We start from the raw sequence: 20,314 nt of genomic DNA, 5'->3' as shown, positions 1-20,314 counted from the left end.
TGCGTGTCAGCCTTCAATAATGAAAACAGGCGTTGAGGAAATAAGACAATTAGACCAAACACAACAATTGAGGGCACATCTTAACATGTCTAATTAAACCTTAATTAAGCAAAAAATATGATTTATTCGATTACACGATTAATGGATTCGGGATATTCGATAGAATACTCGATTACTAAAGTATCCGATAGCTGCAGCTCTAGTTACAATCAAACAGCTGGTGTATAACAAGTACAATACTTACAGTGAAAACACTTTGTAGGACTCAACATAAGACTGGATTTTGCTTAATGGCAAAGCACACCCCCTGTTGCCATCTAATGTCTTGGAATGTCCAGCTGCATGCAAAGTCTAGTATATAATACTTGCAAATGAGAAGTGTACGAAAACGAGATATAAAAACTGGACAGCACGGTTATTATAAACAGCTCCCTGTTAAATAAATAAATAAGATGTTATTATTAAACAAAATGACATTTATTAACACATACAGAAGTACCGAAATTTGGTGCCGTTGAGTACTGGTATTGATTCTCAGGTATTGGAAATTAGTACCGTATTGATTCAAATGTGAACGGTAGCACAAAATTTATCAAAATTGCGCTGAAATGCTTCAATTTTTTATGTTTTTTTTATTTATTTCGGCCTTGAGTTTGGTAAGCCCTGGCGTTGCGTTACACCCCTACACGTTTTGAAAGAGACAAGAACTTTGTTTATGCCGTCACATCACACAGCACATAGGGCTGTGAGCGCACCTGTTTTTATTAGCACACACAAATTGGCACGATCAACCACGGACGCATTTAGGCTGTGCGTGTCAGCCTTCAATAATGAAAACAGGCGTTGAGGCATACTTGCCAACCCTCCCGGATTTTCCGGGAGACACCCGAAATTCAGCGCCTCTCCCGAAAACCTCCCGGGACAAATTTTCTCCCGAAAATCTCCCGAAATTCAGGCGGAGCTGGAGGCCACGCCCCCTCCAGCTCCATGCGGACCTGAGTGACGTGTTGACAGCCTGTTCACAACATTGCCGTAAACAGCAATGTTGTGACACTTTTAAACAGGACAATACTGCCATCTACTGTACATGCATATGTGACCCACCCATAATGTGTCACATTTTTGTGTTGATTTATTTATTTTAATTTGTGGTTTGAATTCGTTTTTGGAGCTGTCATTACACATTTATCAGTATTCACATTGGTCAGTAGGGGGCAGTAGGGCGTTTCTTCCCAATTGAATGTTATCACCTGCAGACCGGAAGTGTCTTGTCATTTTGATGAGAGCGACCAGTCTGTGAACAATTGAAACGTCCTGTGTGCTTTTTTCCTCCTGTATAACAGGTTAGTTTTGGTGAATCAACTCACTGAATAATATCCATGTGATCTTTATAAGTTTAAGTACACATTCTGAGGGTGGAGCCTAACTCTAAAGTGTTTGTGAGTTGTAGTTTGTATTTGTGAATGAATCCAGTGCACAGCTGCAGTAATCAATACAAAAAAGGCGACGTGAGTGCGCAATGTTTATATAGGAACTTCTGATCCTAATTCAGACTCCCAAATTAGAGCTCCCGTTTTCTTATTGATTTTATAATGTATATTTGTATAATGTGTGTGTTCTGAAATAGTGACAGAGAATAGAACAAGGATGGCCAATTCAACCCTTAACTCAACAATGAGTAGATGAGTGTTATGTGTGTATATGTGTAAATAAATGAACACTGAAATTCAAGTATTTATTTTATATATATATATATATATATATATATATATATATATATATATATATATATATATATATGTAATAAAATATATATATATATATATATATAGCTAGAATTCACTGAAAGTCAAGTATTTCTTATATATATATATCTTAACCACGCCCCCCGCCCCACCCCCGACCACGCCCCCCACCCCCCGAAATCGGAGGTCTCAAGGTTGGCAAGTATGCGTTGAGGAAATAAGACAATTAGACCAAACGCAATAATTAAGGGCACATCTTAACATGTATAATCAAACCTTAATTTAGTAAACGGCAACCCTGCACGGACTCAAAGGTGGACGTGTGCAATACACCATGAAGTGTAAAAGCTCTGGTTGTCTGAAGTAGCTTTTTCTTTGTCTTTTTTTTAAAGCTGCGTCACCACTAACAAAGTGAACGCAGACTTTCAGCTGGTGTGTACTTGCAATAATTACAATTGTGAACACTTAAGCGAGCCATTTAACCCCTGCTTGCGCCGTCAGAACCTTGTCAAGCGTGAAATTAGAGCCCAAGTCAAAGAAGTCTTAATAGTCGGTGCGGGGCATTAAAAGCTTCCGTTGTGCCGCCGAGTTGCAAAGAAATCTTTACTTCCACACACACACACACACACACACACACACACACACATGCAGAGCCAGTTCTTTAGATACACTGTGCTGACTCCGGGGCTCCCGATCAAGTGACTATTATTTTGGCGGGGTTGGAAGTGGGAGTTGAAGATGAGACAATAACGGCGTGGAGGAAGGGAATGAGCCTGCAGCTTCAATGAAACAAACACCGCGGTTGGTGTTTATCTTTCCACACCTATGTACTGGGGGGGGTGTAACGGTGCACATTAAGTGAGGGAGAGGAAGTGTAACTGCCTCGCCTTATAGGCAGCCGTCAACTCCGGAAAGAAAAATGCGGTGCAGCCTGCGGCTGGCTGGGGCCACGGCTGCGAAACGGTATAAGCAACATAACTACTGTCTAAGCCGGGGGGGTCAGCAAAAATATGTAAAAATGGAATAAGATGGGGGAAAAATATATTTGTTGTTTTAATAATGTTTCTGTTTATGCTTCACTGATGGCGCCGTCTTGTCCTACTAATTTCGGCTGTCCTTGAACTCACCGTAGTTTGTTTACATGTGCAACTTTCTCCGAGGCTGCCACAGAAAGACGTGTTTTATGCCACTCCTTCTTTGTCTCATGTCGTCCACCAAACGTTTTATTCTGTGCGTGAATGCACAAAGGGTGAACTTTGTTGATGTTGACTCGCGTGGAGTGCTAATAATTTTTTTTTAACTTTTTTGCCGATATTCTGATATTGTCCAACTCTTGATTACCGATTCCGATATCAACCGATATATCAACCGATACCGATACATACAGTCGTGGAATTAACACTTTATTATGCCTAATTTTGTTGTGATGCCCCGCTGGATGCATTAAACAATGTAACAAGGTTTTCCAAAATAAATCAACTCAAGTTATGGAAAAAAAAAACGCCATATTGTTATTGAAGTCACAAAATGCATTATTTTTTTTAACATGCCTCAAAACAGCAGCTTGGAATTTGGGACATGCTCTCCCTGAGAGAGCATGAGGGGGTTGAGGTGGGCGGGGTTTTTAAAGGTGTATATTGTAGCGTCCCGGAAGAGTTAGTGCTGCAAGGGGTTCTGGGTATTTGTTCTGTTGTGTTTATGTTGTGTTACGGTGCGGATGTTCTCCCGAAATGGGTTTGTCATTCTTGTTTGGTGTGGGTTCACAGTGTGGCGCTTATTTGTAACAGTGTTAAAGTTGTTTATACGGCCACCCTCAGTGCGACCTGTATGGCTGTTGACCAAGTTTGCATGGCATTCAACTTGTGTGTGTGAAAAGCCATAGATATTATGTGACTGGGCCGGCATGCAAAGGCAGTGCCTTTAAGGTTTATTGGCGCTCTGGACTTCTCCCTACGTCCGTGTACACAGTGGCGTTTCAAAAAGTCATACATTTTACTTTTTGAAACCGATACCGATAATGTCCGATATCACATTTTAAAGCATTTATCGGCCGATAATATCGGCAGTCCGATATTATCGGACATCTCTATTTACATGTACAACTTTCTCCGACGCTGCCACAGAAAGACGTGTTTTATGCCACTCCTTCTTTCTCTCATGTCGTCCACCAAACGTTTTATTCTGTGCGTGAATGCACAAAGGGTGAACTTTGTTGATGTTGACTCGCGTGGAGTGCTAATAATTAGAGATGTCCGATAATGCCTTTTTTGCCGATATTCTGATATTGTCCAACTCTTAATTACCGATTCCGATATCAACCGATACCGATACATATAGTCGTGGAATTAACACATTATTATGCCTAATTTTGTTGTGATGCCCCGCTGGATGCATTAAACAATGTAACAAGGTTTTCCAAAATAAATCAACTCAAGTTATGGAAAAAAAAAAAAAATGCCATATTTATTATTGAAGTGCATTATTTTTTTTAACATGCCTCAAAACAGCAGCTTGGAATTTGGGACATGCTCTCCCTGAGAGAGCATGAGGGGGTTGAGGCGGGCGGGGTTTTTAAGGGGTAACGGGGGGTGTATATTGTAGCGTCCCGGAAGAGTTAGTGCTGCAAGGCGTTCTGGGTATTTGTTCTGTTGTGTTTATGTTGTGTTACGGTGCGGATGTTCTCCCAAAATGGGTTTGTCATTCTTGTTTGGTGTGAGTTCACAGTGTGGCGCTTATTTGTAACAGTGTTAAAGTTGTTTATACGGCCACCCTCAGTGCGACCTGTATGGCTGTTGACCAAGTATGCTTTGCATTCACTTGTGTGTGTGAAAAGCCGTAGATATTATGTGACTGGGCCGGCACGCAAAGGCAGTGCCTTTAAGGTTTATTGGTGCTCTACGTCCGTGTACACAGCGGCGTTTTAAAAAGTCATACATTTTACTTTTTGAAACCGATACCGATCATTTCCGATATCACATTTTAAAGCATTTATCGGCCGATAATATCGGCAGTCCGATATTATCGGACATCTCTATTTACATGTACAACTTTCTCCGACGCTGCCACAGAAAGACGTGTTTTATGCCACTCCTTCGTTGTCTCATGTCGTCCACCAAACGTTTTATTCTGTGCGTGAATGCACAAAGGGTGAACTTTGTTGATGTTGACTCGCATGGAGTGCTAATAATTAGAGATGTCCGATAACGTTTTTTTTGCCGATGTTCTGATATTGTCCAACTCTTAATTACCGATTCCGATATCAACCGATACCGATACATACAGTCGTGGAATTAACACATTATTAAGCCTAATTTTGTTGTGATGCCCCGCTGGATGCATTAAACAATGTAACAAGGTTTTCCAAAATACATCAACTCAAGTTATGGAAAAAAAAATGCCATATTTATTATTGAAGTCACAAAGTGCATTATTATTTTTTAACATGCCTCAAAACAGCAGCTTGGAATTTGGGACATGCTCTCCCTGAGAGAGCATGAGGGGGTTGAGGTGGGCGGGGTTTTTAAGGGGTAGCGGGGGGGTGTATATTGTAGCGTCCCGGAAGAGTTAGTGCTGCAAGGGGTTCTGGGTATTTGTTCTGTTGTGTTACGGTGCGGATGTTCTCCCGAAATGTGTTTGTCATTCTTGTTTGGTGTGGGTTCACAGTGTGGCGCTTATTTGTAACAGTGTTAAAGTTGTTTATACGGCCACCCTCAGTGCGACCTGTATGGCTGTTGACCAAGTATGCGTTGCATTCACTTGTGTGTGTGAAAAGCCGTAGATATTATGTGACTTGGCCGGCACGCAAAGGCAGTGCCTTTAAGGTTTATTGGTGCTCTGGACTTCTCCCTACGTCCGTGTACACAGCGGCGTTTTAAAAAGTCATACATTTTACTTTTTGAAACCGATTCCGATCATTTCCGATATCACATTTTAAAGCATTTATCGGCCGATAATATCGGCAGTCCGATATTATCGGACATCTCTATTTACATGTACAACCTTCTCCGACGCTGCCACAGAAAGACGTGTTCTTCTTTGTCTCATGTCGTCCACCAAACGTTTTATTCTGTGCGCAATTGCACAAAGGGTGAACTTTGTTGATGTTGACTTGTGTGGAGTGCTAATAATCCATGCTAAAATGCTATTTAGGCTAGTTGTATGTACATATTCCATCATTATGCCTCTTTTCTAGGTATATTTGAGCTCTATAATGTGTGTTACTTATGTCCTCTGTGAATTAAATTTATATTTGCATGTCTCATGACACATTATCTGTATGTAATATAGACTGCATTTCCCATAGTTGTTTGTGTGCCATGTTGTTCCAGACCACAGCAAAAACAAAAACAAAAATCCATTAGAAGAATTTAACTTGGACACACACATCTATACCTTTGGCCATTCTAAGCAAGTCATTTCCAGGAGTTATCCCACCCTCCGAGACACTTACTTAATGTGTTGCCTTCAATATAACACTTACATAAGGCTTTTTACTTATTGCGGCTCCAGACAGATTTTTATTTTTTTTATTTTTGGTCCAATATGGCTCTTTCAACATGTTGAGTTGCCGACCCCTGGTCTAAGCATTGAAACAGGCATGCAGTGACTTCATGCAGTGACTTCCTGTCCAGTGCAAAGTAAGCTTCAAAATAAAAGCGTTGCCACTATTAACCTGGATTCTACCACAGCAACTAACAAAATGGGGGGATTGTAATAAAAAAATGATGCATAAATGGAAAAAAGCGTGTCAATAATCTGCTGCAGGTTAAAACATCCTTTATGTCTCTGTCCAAAGTCACAAGTAAATGAGTATTAGTTTATTTTAGTAATGTACTATTTGAAAAAGATCCCCGCCATCAGTGTGTGTGTGTGAATGGGTGAATTAGATAGTGTCAAAGCGCTTTGAATGCCTTGAAGGTACAAACCCCGTTTCCATATGAGTTGGGAAATTGTGTTAGATGTAAATATAAACGGAATACAATGATTTGCAAATCATTTTCAACCCATATTCAATTGAATGCACTACAAAGACAACATATTTGATGTTCAAACTCATAAACTTTATTTTTTTTTTTGCAAATAATAATTTACTTAGAATTTCACGGCTGCAACACGTGCCAAAGTAGTTGGGAAAGGGCATGTTCACCACTGTGTTACATGGCCTTTCCTTTTAACAACACTCAGTAAACGTTTGGGAACTGAGGAGACACATTTTTTAAGCTTCTCAGGTGGAATTCTTTCCCATTCTTGCTTGATGTACAGCTTAAGTTGTTCAACAGTCCGGGGGTCTCCGTTGTGGTATTTTAGGCTTCATCATGCGCCACACATTTTCGATGGGAGACAGGTCTGGACTACAGGCAGGCCAGTCTAGTACCCGCACTCTTTTACTATGAAGCCACGTTGATGTAACACGTGACTTGGCATTGTCTTGCTGAAATAAGCAGGGAGGGGCGTCCATGATAACGTTGCTTGGATGGCAACAATTGTTGCTCCAAAACCTGTATGTACCTTTCAGCTTTAATGGCGCCTTCACAGATGTGTAAGTTACCCATGTCTTGGGCACTAATACACCCCCATACCATCACAGATGCTGGCTTTTACACTTTGCGCCTATAACAATCCGGATGGTTCTTTTCCTCTTTGGTCCAGAGGACACGACGTCCACAGTTTCCAAAAACAATTTGAAATGTGGACTCGTCAGACCACAGAACACTTTTCCACTTTGCATCAGTCCATCTTAGATGAGCTCAGGCCCAGCGAAGCCGACAGCGTTTCTGGGTGTTGTTGATAAACGGTTTTCGCCTTGCATTTGAGAGTTTTAACTCGCACTTACAGATGTAGCGACCAACTGTAGTTACTGACAGTGGGTTTCTGAAGTGTTCCTGAGCCCATGTGGTGATATCCTTTACACACTGGCGTCGCTTGTTGATGCAGTACAGCCTGAGGGATCGAAGGTCACGGGCTTAGCTGCTTACGTGCAGTGATTTCTCCAGATTCTCTGAACCCTTTGATGATATTACGGACCGTAGATGGTGAAATCCCTAAATTCGAGAAAGGTTTTTCTTAAACTGTTCAACAATTTTGCTCACGCATTTGTTGACAAAGTGGTGACCCTCGCCCCCATCCTTGTTTGTGAATGACTGAGCATTTCATGGAATCTACTTTTATACCCAATCATGGCACCCACCCGTTCCCAATTTGCCTGTTCACCTGTGGGATGTTCCAAATAAGTGTTTGATGAGCATTCCTCAACTTTATCAGTCTTTATCGCCACCTTTCCCAACTTCTGCTGACCTACTGTATTACGGTATGGTACGGCAGCTGCACTGCAGCAGACAGGGAGAGGCTGAAAAGAGTGGTCAAGACGGCTCAGAAGATCATCGGCCGCCCTCTCCCCTCTCTGACGGACATCTACACCTCCCGCTGCCTCAACAGAGCCAGTGCCATCATCAAGGACAGCACCCACCCTGGCTCTGACCTGTTCCACCTGCTGCCCTCTGGGAAGCGCTACAGGTGCATTAAAACCAAAACAAACAGGCTAAAGAACAGCTTCTTCCCCAGGGCCATAACCATCCTGAACGGACTGCCCCATTGTCCCTCATAACTGCCTTCTCTTCGGTGCAATAACCCATTCCACCAACCACCCTGTTTTTTTTTTGTTTTTTTTCATGTATATATTCATTTCACACCATATTCATTGCACTTCTACATTTTTTATATTTTTATATATTTGCACATTGTTTTTCTAGCATGCACACATCGCACTGTATGGCATGGCCTCAATCTCGTTACCTTGCGTAATGACAATAAAGCTGATTCTGATTCTGATTCTGATTCTTTGTCACGTGTTGCTGGCATCAAATTCTAAAGTTAATTATTATTTGCAAAAAAAATTTTTTTTATCAGTTTGAACATCAAATATGTTGTCTTTGTAGCATATTCAACTGAATATGGGTTGAAAATGATTTGCAAATCATTGTATTCCGTTTATATTTACATCTAACACAATTTCCCAACTCATATGGAAACGGGGTTTGTATAAGAATTGTGACTTTTGTCGAGTAAAATTAAGACTCTTAAAAAAATTGTCAAAATGTAAAATTTTTCTTGTAAAATTGCGACTGTTATTGAGTAAAATTCCAACTTTTATTATAATATTGCGCAAATGTTCAGTTTTTCTAGTTTAGTTTGTAGAAAATCGCTATACAAGTATAACCCATTTCTATAATTTGAAAAATGATTGAAAACTGCACTTTTAAGTTTTTGGCATTTTGTTCCCTATTTGTTCCGGAAATGCGACCTTAAAACCGCGCTAAACCGTAAATATGGCGTACCGCTACACCCCTAGTAAATACATACATACATACATACATGCAGAGTCGGGGGGGCTTTGTTTTCCGCAACTCGTCGTCTTGGACAAGTTCCCAAACATTCTGACAGAGAGAAGAGCAGCTTCAAGTCTGCAGTCATTAGGCAAAAGAAACGATGTTTACAAGCCATTAAGGAATATCTACATTTCAGTGCATTAAATGCTCACTACATGTGTATTTTCTCACAATATTTAACCCGGCAAAATCAATAAATAATGATTAAATAAACAGATCTGGTGCACAGGGAACACAGCAAAGGCTAAAAGAGAGACAATATTCACATAGGAGGAGTGTCCTCATGTCCTCGACCCGTCGCCATGGCGGCAGCCTCAGCCTCCTCGGTGTGTGCGCACGCCTCGTGTGGTACCTCCACCCCCTCCCCCCCCCCCCCCCCCCCCCCCCCCCGCCCTGCCTCTTAACACTCGGGGCTCCATCACGTTGAGAGGATTGCAGTGGAGTCGACGGACAAGGGCGGGAGACAAGCTCTCGGGCTGACGTCCGTCTCTTTTAAAGGTGCGGTCAACATCGGACGAGCGCCCTCAACAAGCTGGTCGTCGTTAGCAGCACGGCGGCGGCCGCGGTGACGGTCAAGATGGAGTTCCAACCTAGCTCACTCCCCTGAGGGAAGACAGTGAGAAAAACGGGGGGGGGGTTTAGGTGGCACTAAATGGCGCTTTCACCTGACAGACACCGACTGAAATGCAATTTTCCAGAGAGTTCTAATTTTAGCACAGCTGAACAATCCGATCACTGAGGTGTGATTGTCGTTGATTGCTTCGGCGTTCCACAAAAGTCGTTAATTTAAGTCAAACAATACACATGACAAATGCCTATTTTACCTCCAGGTACCATTAAAGAAACCTCGACCTTGACCTTCACACTATGGACTGGACTCTCACTATTATGTTAGATCCACTATGGACTGGACTCTCACAATATTATGTTAGATCCACTATGGACTGGACTCTCACACTATTATGTTAGATCCACTATGGACTGGACTCTCTCACTATTATGTTAGATCCACTATGGACTGGACTCTCACTATTATGTTAGATCCACTATGGACTGGACTGTCACTATATTATGTTAGATCCACTATGGACTGGACTCTCACACTATTATGTTAGATCCACTATGGACTGGACTCTCACTATTATGTTAGATTCACTATGGACTGGACTCTCACTATTATGTTGGATCCACTATGGACTGGACTCTCACTATTATGTTATATCCACTATGGACTGGACTCTCACACTATTATGTTAGATCCACTATGGACTGGACTCTCACTATTATGTTAGATCCACTATGGACTGGACTCTCACTATTATGTTATATCCACTATGGACTGGACTCTCACACTATTATGTTAGATCCACTATGGACTGGACTCTCCCACTATTATGTTAGATCCACTATGGATTGGACTCTCACACTATTATGTTAGATCCACTATGGACTGGACTCTCACTATTATGTTAGATTCACTATGGACTGGACTCTCACTATTATGTTAGATCCACTATGGACTGGACTCTCACTATTATGTTAGATCCACTATGGACTGGACTCTCACTATATTATGTTAGATCCACTATGGACTGGACTCTCACTATATTATGTTAGATCCACTATGGACTGGACTCTCACTATTATGTTAGATCCACTATGGACTGGACTCTCACAATATTATGTTAGATCCACTATGGACTGGACTCTCACTATTATGTTAGATCCACTATGGACTGTACTCTCACTATTATGTTAGATCCACTATGGACTGGACTCTCACAATATTATGTTAGATCCACTATGGACTGGACTCTCACACTATTATGTTAGATCCACTATGGACTGGACTCTCACAATATTATGTTAGATCCACTATGGACTGGACTCTCACTATTATGTTAGATCCACTATGGACTGGACTCTCACTATTATGTTAGATCCACTATGGACTGGACTCTCACAATATTATGTTAGATCCACTATGGACTGGACTCTCACTATATTATGTTAGATCCACTATGGACTGGACTCTCACTATTATGTTAGATCCACTATGGACTGAACTCTCACTATTATGTTGGATCCACTATGGACTGGACTCTCACTACTATTATGTTAGATCCACTATGGACTGGACTCTCACTATATTATGTTAGATCCACTATGGACTGGACTCTCACTATTATGTTAGATCCACTATGGACTGGACTCTCACAATACTATGTTAGATCCACTATGGGCTGGACTCTCACTATTATGTTAGATTCACTATGGACTGGACTCTCACTATTATGTTAGATCCACTATGGACTGGACTCTCACTATTATGTTAGATCCACTATGGACTGGACTCTCACTATTATGTTTGATCCACTATGGACTGGACTCTCACAACATTATGTTAGATCCACTATGGACTGGACTCTCACTATTATGTTAGATCCACTATGGACTGGACTCTCACGCTATTATGTTAGATCCACTATGGACTGGACTCTCACTATATTATGTTAGATTCACTATGGACTGAACTCTCATTATTATGTTAGATCCACTATGGACTGGACTCTCACTATTATGTTAGATCCACTATGGACTGGACTCTCACTATTATGTTAGATCCACTATGGACTGGACTCTCACTATTATGTTAGATCCACTATGGACTGGACTCTCACTATTATGTTAGATCCACTATGGACTGGACTCTCACTATTATGTTGGATCCACTATGGACTGGACTCTCACTATTATGTTAGATCCCCTATGGACTGGACTCTCACTATTATGTTAGATCCACTATGGACTGGACTCTCACTATTATGTTGGATCCACTATGGACTGGACTCTCACTATTATGTTGGATCCACTATGGACTGGACTCTCACTATTATGTTAGATCCACTATGGACTGGACTCTCACTATTATGTTAGATACACTATGGACTGGACTCTCCCACTATTATGTTAGATCCACTATGGACTGGACTCTCACTATTATGTTAGATCCACTATGGACTGGAATCTCACTATATTATGTTAGATCCACTATGGACTGGACTCTCACTATATTATGTTAGATCCACTATGGACTGGACTCTCACTATTATGTTAGATCCACTATGGACTGGACTCTCACTATTATGTTAGATCCACTATGGACTGGACTCTCACTATTATGTTAGATCCACTATGGACTGGACTCTCCCACTATTATGTTAGATCCACTATGGACTGGACTCTCACTATTATGTTAGATCCACTATGGACTGGAATCTCACTATATTATGTTAGATCCACTATGGACTGGACTCTCACTATATTATGTTAGATCCACTATGGACTGGACTCTCACTATTATGTTAGATCCACTATGGACTGGACTCTCACTATTATGTTAGATCCACTATGGACTGGACTCTCACTATTATGTTAGATCCACTATGGACTGGACTCTCACTATTATGTTAGATCCATTATGGACTGGACTTTCTTTATTCTGTTAGATCCACTATGGACTGAACAAATAACACTATCATGTTATTATGACCTGCGATGAGGTGGCGACTTGTCCAGGGTGTACGCCGCCTTCCGCCCGATTGTAGCTGAGATAGGCTCCAGCGACCCCAATAGGGACAAGCGGTAGAAAATGGATGGATGTTATTATGACTATAATATATAATAATACTGCATTTGTAATGCCGGCTTTGACCTATTTAGGGTTTTTTGGTGGTTAATTTTTGGCACTTAAATGACAGCCAGAATGCTAAAATGTAACTTAAAACATTGCCTTTAGTGTTATTGTTTGGCTGCAATTTAACACTTAAACTGATTATCATTATTATTATTATTAAAGTTGAAGTTTAGTACAGTAGCATTGCTAACCCAACAAGGGACTCCTCCCAGTAGCTCCACCCACTCGGCAGATGATTTTATGAATTTCTTTAATAAGAAAATTGAACTAAATGATAAATGCCAATAAAGCAAGCATGCCTGGTAGAAAACCCTCAAACATGACGTAAAGTCCACTTTTCCAAATGCACTAGCTCGATGCTAATTTACATTGTATTTTCTATAGACATGCTAATGATTAGGATTAGCAATTTTACATGGCGATTTTGACACCTCCAAATTTGGTAATGGAAAGTCCAACTAAGATGCACGTTACAATCAAACAGCTGGTGTACAGTAAGTACAATACTTACAGTAAAAACACTTTGTAGGACTCAACATAAGACTAGGTTTTGTGTAATGGCAAAGAGTAGTTTTCATGGTAAAATAGTTTGTAAACACAAACAAATTAGAGGTTAAAGGAGTGTGTTTATACGTTGTCCCTGTCCAAAACCAAAATATTGTGAGATGTGCACAACTGTAAACTCCAAGAACGTGCCGAAGGTCATTCGGATTCTGATATTAATAGCCAAATTTGTGTACCGTATTTTCTGGACCATAGGGCGCACCGGATTATAAGGCGCACTGCCGATGAATGGTCTATTTTTGATCTTTTTTAATGCAAAAGGTGCACCGGATTATAAGGCGCATTGAAGGAGTCATATTATTATGATTTTTTTCTAAATGTAAAAGACTTCCTTGTGGTCTACATAACATGTTAATGGTAGTTCTTTGGTCAAAATGTTGCATAGATGATGTTTTACACATCTTCACAGTCGCTTCCGGATGCGCCGTTTTGTGGGCGGGTCTTATTTACGTGGCTCACCTTCGACAGCGTCTTCTCCCCGTCATCTTTGTTGTAGCGGTGTGGCGTGCAAGGACGGGAGTGGAAGAAGTGTCAAAAGATGGCGCTAACTGTTTTAATGACATTCAGACTTTACGACAATCAATAACGGAATCCTCAGCCGGAAACAACAACACCCCGTGAAAAAACGTCCGACCGGAACTCTCTAATAACTAAAGTTCCTTGGGTGAATAATGTAAACTCACTACACCGGTATGTTTTAGCGCTTTCATGGTGAGTTTACTGACAGATAAGAACTTTTCACAAATTTATATTAGAAATGGCAACAGCGGAGGATGAATGTCCCATAACAAGAAGATAGAGAAAAAGAAGAAGCTTATCAACTACGGAGTTGGCACGGACTACAAAGGCGGACGCAATTTTTTAGGATTTATGCAGATCCCAAATACAGATCAGCAGGTACCAGAAGGTAATTTTGCGACACAAAAAGCCAGATAACGTCTTACCTTATACACACACCATAATAATACTCCTATGTTGAACCACAGCAAACGGTATAACTAAAGTTCCTTGGGTGAATAATGTAAACTCACTACACCGGTGTGTTTTAGCGCTTTCATGGTGAGTTTACTGACAGATAAGAACTTTTCACAAATGTATATTAAAAATGGCAACAGCGGAGGATGAATGTCCCATAACAAGAAGATAGAGGAAAAAGAAGAAGCTTATCAACTACGGAGTTGGCACGGACTACAAAGGCGGACGCAATTTTTTAGGATTTATGCAGATCCCAAATACAGATCAGCAGGTACCAGAAGGTAATTTTGCGACACAAAAAGCCAGATAACGTCTTACCTTATACACACACCATAATAATATTCCTATGTTGAACCACAGCAAACGGTATAACTAAAGTTCCTTGGGTGAATAATGTAAACTCACTACACCGGTGTGTTTTAGCGCTTTCATGGTGAGTTTACTGACAGATAAGAACTTTTCACAAATGTATATTAAAAATGGCAACAGCGGAGGATGAATGTCCCATAACAAGAAGATAGAGAAAAAGAAGGTGCTTATCAACTACGAAGTTGGCACGGACTACAAAGGCGGACGCAATTTTTTAGAATTTATGCAGATCCCAAATACAGATCAGAAGAAGGTAATTTTGCGACACAAAAAGCCAGATAACGTCTTACCTTATACACACACCATAATAATACTCCTATGTTGAACCACAGCAAACGGTATAACTAAAGTTCCTTGGGTGAATAATGTAAACTCACTCCACCGGTATGTTTTAGCGCTTTCATGGCGAGTTTACTGACAGATATAAGTAAGAACTTTACACTACTTTATTTTAGAAATGGCAACGGCGGAGGATGAATTTCCCATAACAAGAAGATAGAGAAAAAGAAGGTGCTTATCAACTACGGAGTTGGCACGGACTACAAAGGCGGACGCAATTTTTTAGGATTTATGCAGATCCCAAATACAGATCAGCAGGTACAAGAAGGTAATTTTGCGACACAAAAAGCCAGATAACGTCTTACCTTATACACACACCATAATAATACTCCTATTTTGAACCACAGCAAACGGTATAACTAAAGTTCCTTGGGTGAATAATGTAAACTCACTCCACCGGTATGTTTTAGCGCTTTCATGGTGAGTTTACTGACAGATAAGAACTTTTCACAAATTTATATTAAAAATGGCAACAGCGGAGGATGAATGTCCCATAACAAGAAGATAGAGAAAAAGAAGAAGGAGTTGGCACGGACTACAAAGGCCGACGCAATTTTTTAGGATTTATGCAGATCCCAAATACAGATCAGCAGGTACCAGAAGGTAATTTTGCGACACAAAAAGCCAGATAACGTCTTACCTTATACACACACCATAATAATACTCCTATGTTGAACCACAGCAAACGGTATAACTAAAGTTCCTTGGGTGAATAATGTAAACTCACTACACCGGTATGTTTTAGCGCTTTCATGGTGAGTTTACTGACAGATAAGAAATTTATATTAGAAATGGCAACAGCGGAGGATGAATGTCCCATAACAAGAAGATAGAGAAAAAGAAGGTGCTTATCAACTACGGAGTTGGCACGGACTACAAAGGCCGACGCAATTTTTTAGGATTTATGCAGATCCCAAATACAGATCAGCAGGTACCAGAAGGTAATTTTGCGACACAAAAAGCCAGATAACGTTTTACCTTATACACACACCATAATAATACTCCTATGTGGAACCACAGCAAACGGTATAACTAAAGTTCCTTGGGTGAATAATTAAACTCACTACACCGGTATGTTTTAGCGCTTTCATGGTGAGTTTACTGACAGATAAGAACTTTTCACAAATTTATATTAGAAATGGCAACAGCGGAGGATGAATGTCTCATAACAAGAAGATAGAGAAAAAGAAGGTGCTTATCAACTACGGAGTTGGCACGGACTACAAAGGCGGACGCAATTTTTTAGGATTTATGCAGATCCCAAATACAGATCAGCAGGTACCAGAAGGTAATTTTGCGACACAAAAAGCCAGATAACGTCTTACCTTATACACTCTCCATAATAATACTCCTATGTTGAACCACAGCAAACGGTATAACCAAAGTTCCTTGGGTGAATAACGTAAACTCACTCCACCGGTATGTTTTAGCGCTTTCATGGTGAGTTTACTGACAGATAAGAACTTTTCACAAATTTATATTAGAAATGGCAACAGCGGAGGATGAATGTCCCATAACAAGAAGATAGAGGAAAAAGAAGAAGCTTATCAACTACGGAGTTGGCACGGACTACAAAGGCGGACGCAATTTTTTAGGATTTATGCAGATCCCAAATACAGATCAGCAGGTACCAGAAGGTAATTTTGCGACACAAAAAGCCAGATAACGTCTTACCTTAAACACACACCATAATAATACTCCTATGTTGAACCACAGCAAACGGTATAACTAAAGTTCCTTGGGTGAATAATGTAAACTCACTCCACCGGTATGTTTTAGCGCTTTCATGGCGAGTTTACTGACAGATATAAGTAAGAACTTTACACTACTTTATATTAGAAATGGCAACAGCGGAGGATGAATGTCCCATAACAAGAAGATAGAGAAAAAGAGGAAGCTTATCAACTACGGAGTTGGCACGGACTACAAAGGCGGACGCAATTTTTTAGGATTTATGCAGATCCCAAATACAGATCAGCAGGTACCAGAAGGTAATTTTGCGACACAAAAAGCCAGATAACGTCTTACCTTATACACACACCATAATAATACTCCTATGTTGAACCACAGCAAACGGTATAACTAAAGTTCCTTGGGTGAATAATGTAAACTCACTCCACCGGTATGTTTTAGCGCTTTCATGGTGAGTTTACTGACAGATAAGAACTTTTCACAAATTTATATTAGAAATGGCAACAGCGGAGGATAAATGTCCCATAACAAGAAGATAGAGAAAAAGAAGGTGCTTATCAACTACGGAGTTGGCACGGACTACAAAGGCGGACGCAATTTTTTAGGATTTATGCAGATCCCAAATACAGATCAGCAGGTACAAGAAGGTAATTTTGCGACACAAAAAGCCAGATAACGTCTTACCTTATACACACACCATAATAATACTCCTATGTTGAACCACAGCAAACGGTATAACTAAAGTTCCTTGGGTGAATAATGTAAACTCACTCCACCGGTATGTTTTAGCGCTTTCATGGCGAGTTTACTGACAGATATAAGTAAGAACTTTACACTACTTTATATTAGAAATGGCAACAGCGGAGGATGAATGTCCCATAACAAGATAGAGAAAAAGAAGGTGCTTATCAACTACGGAGTTGGCACGGACTACAAAGGCGGACGCAATTTTTTAGAATTTATGCAGATCCCAAATACAGATCAGCAGGTACCAGAAGGTAATTTTGCGACACAAAAAGCCAGATAACGTCTTACCTTATACACACACCATAATAATACTCCTATGTTGAACCACAGCAAACGGTATAACTAAAGTTCCTTGGGTGAATAATGTAAACTCACTCCACCGGTATGTTTTAGCGCTTTCATGGCGAGTTTACTGACAGATATAAGTAAGAACTTTACACTACTTTATATTAGAAATGGCAACGGCGGAGGATGAATGTCCCATAACAAGAAGATAGAGGAAAAAGAAGAAGCTTATCAACTACGGAGTTGGCACGGACTACAAAGGCGGACGCAATTTTTTAGGATTTATGCAGATCCCAAATACAGATCAGCAGGTACCAGAAGGTAATTTTGCGACACAAAAAGCCAGATAACGTCTTACCTTATACACACACCATAATAATACTCCTATGTTGAACCACAGCAAACGGTATAACTAAAGTTCCTTGGGTGAATAATGTAAACTCACTCCACCGGTATGTTTTAGCGCTTTCATGGTGAGTTTACTGACAGATAAGAACTTTTCACAAATTTATATTAGAAATGGCAACAGCGGAGGATAAATGTCCCATAACAAGAAGATAGAGAAAAAGAAGGTGCTTATCAACTACGGAGTTGGCACGGACTACAAAGGCGGACGCAATTTTTTAGGATTTATGCAGATCCCAAATACAGATCAGCAGGTACAAGAAGGTAATTTTGCGACACAAAAAGCCAGATAACGTCTTACCTTATACACACACCATAATAATACTCCTATGTTGAACCACAGCAAACGGTATAACTAAAGTTCCTTGGGTGAATAATGTAAACTCACTCCACCGGTATGTTTTAGCGCTTTCATGGCGAGTTTACTGACAGATATAAGTAAGAACTTTACACTACTTTATATTAGAAATGGCAACAGCGGAGGATGAATGTCCCATAACAAGATAGAGAAAAAGAAGGTGCTTATCAACTACGGAGTTGGCACGGACTACAAAGGCGGACGCAATTTTTTAGAATTTATGCAGATCCCAAATACAGATCAGCAGGTACCAGAAGGTAATTTTGCGACACAAAAAGCCAGATAACGTCTTACCTTATACACACACCATAATAATACTCCTATGTTGAACCACAGCAAACGGTATAACTAAAGTTCCTTGGGTGAATAATGTAAACTCACTCCACCGGTATGTTTTAGCGCTTTCATGGCGAGTTTACTGACAGATATAAGTAAGAACTTTACACTACTTTATATTAGAAATGGCAACGGCGGAGGATGAATGTCCCATAACAAGAAGATAGAGGAAAAAGAAGAAGCTTATCAACTACGGAGTTGGCACGGACTACAAAGGCGGACGCAATTTTTTTAGGATTTATGCAGATCCCAAATACAGATCAGCAGGTACCAGAAAGTAATTTTGCGACACAAAAAGCCAGATAACGTCTTACCTTATACACACACCATAATAATACTCCTATGTTGAACCACAGCAAACGGTATAACTAAAGTTCCTTGGGTGAATAATGTAAACTCACTACACCGGTATGTTTTAGCGCTTTCATGGTGAGTTTACTGACGGATAAGAACTTTTCACAAATGTATATTAAAAATGGCAACAGCGGAGGATGAATGTCCCATAACAAGAAGATAGAGAAAAAGAAGGTGTTTATCAACTACGGAGTTGGCACGGACTACAAAGGCGGACGCAATTTTTTTGGGATTTATGCAGATCCCAAATACAGATCAGCAGGTACCAGAAGGTAATTTTGCAACACAAAAAGCCAGATAACGTCTTACCTTATACACACACCATAATAATACTCCTATGTTGAACCACAGCAAACGGTATAACTAAAGTTCCTTGGGTGAATAATGTAAACTCACTCCACCGGTATGTTTTAGCACTTTCATGGCGAGTTTACTGACAGATATAAGTAAGAACTTTACACTACTTTATATTAGAAATGGCAACGGCGGAGGATGAATGTCCCATAACAAGAAGATAGAGAAAAAGAAGGTGCTTATCAACTACGGAGTTGGCACGGACTACAAAGGCGGACGCAATTTTTTAGGATTTATGCAGATCCCAAATACAGATCAGCAGGTACCAGAAGGTAATTTTGCGACACAAAAAGCCAGATAACGTCTTACCTTATACACACACCATAATAATACTCCTATGTTGAACCACAGCAAACGGTATAAGTAAAGTTCCTTGGGTGAATAATGTAAACTCACTCCACCGGTATGTTTTAACGCTTTCATGGCGAGTTTACTGACAGATATAAGTAAGAACTTTACACTACTTTATATTAGAAATGGCAACAGCAGAGAATGAATGTCCCATAACAAGAAGATAGAGAAAAAGAAGGTGCTTATCAACTACGGAGTTGGCACGGACTACAAAGGCGGACGCAATTTTTTAGGATTTATGCAGATCCCAAATACAGATCAGCAGGTACAAGAAGGTAATTTTGCGACACAAAAAGCCAGATAACGTCTTACCTTATACACACACCATAATAATACTCCTATGTTGAGCCTACACATA

General features: G+C 40.3%; 1 protein-coding gene across 3 annotated transcripts in view; it reads right to left on the bottom strand.

The window, feature by feature from the left end:
- Positions 1-9,517: 9,517 nt before the first annotated feature.
- Positions 9,518-20,314, bottom strand: part of LOC133572002 (uncharacterized) — an 88,685-nt gene continuing 77,888 nt past the window's right edge. The window contains exon 8 of one of the 3 annotated variants that reach the window (XM_061924602.1): positions 9,518-9,733. In XM_061924602.1, the coding sequence (XP_061780586.1) occupies positions 9,635-9,733 (99 nt within the window). In that variant the 3' untranslated portion in view covers positions 9,518-9,634. The remainder of the gene's footprint in view (positions 9,734-20,314) is intronic. The other 2 variants (XM_061924598.2, XR_009810480.1) reach the window with 2 other exon arrangements.

The sequence above is a fragment of the Nerophis lumbriciformis genome, linkage group LG29 (assembly GCF_033978685.3).
Source record: "Nerophis lumbriciformis linkage group LG29, RoL_Nlum_v2.1, whole genome shotgun sequence".
Classification (NCBI taxonomy): domain Eukaryota; kingdom Metazoa; phylum Chordata; class Actinopteri; order Syngnathiformes; family Syngnathidae; genus Nerophis; species Nerophis lumbriciformis.
This window is presented reverse-complemented; position numbering and strand designations above follow the sequence as displayed.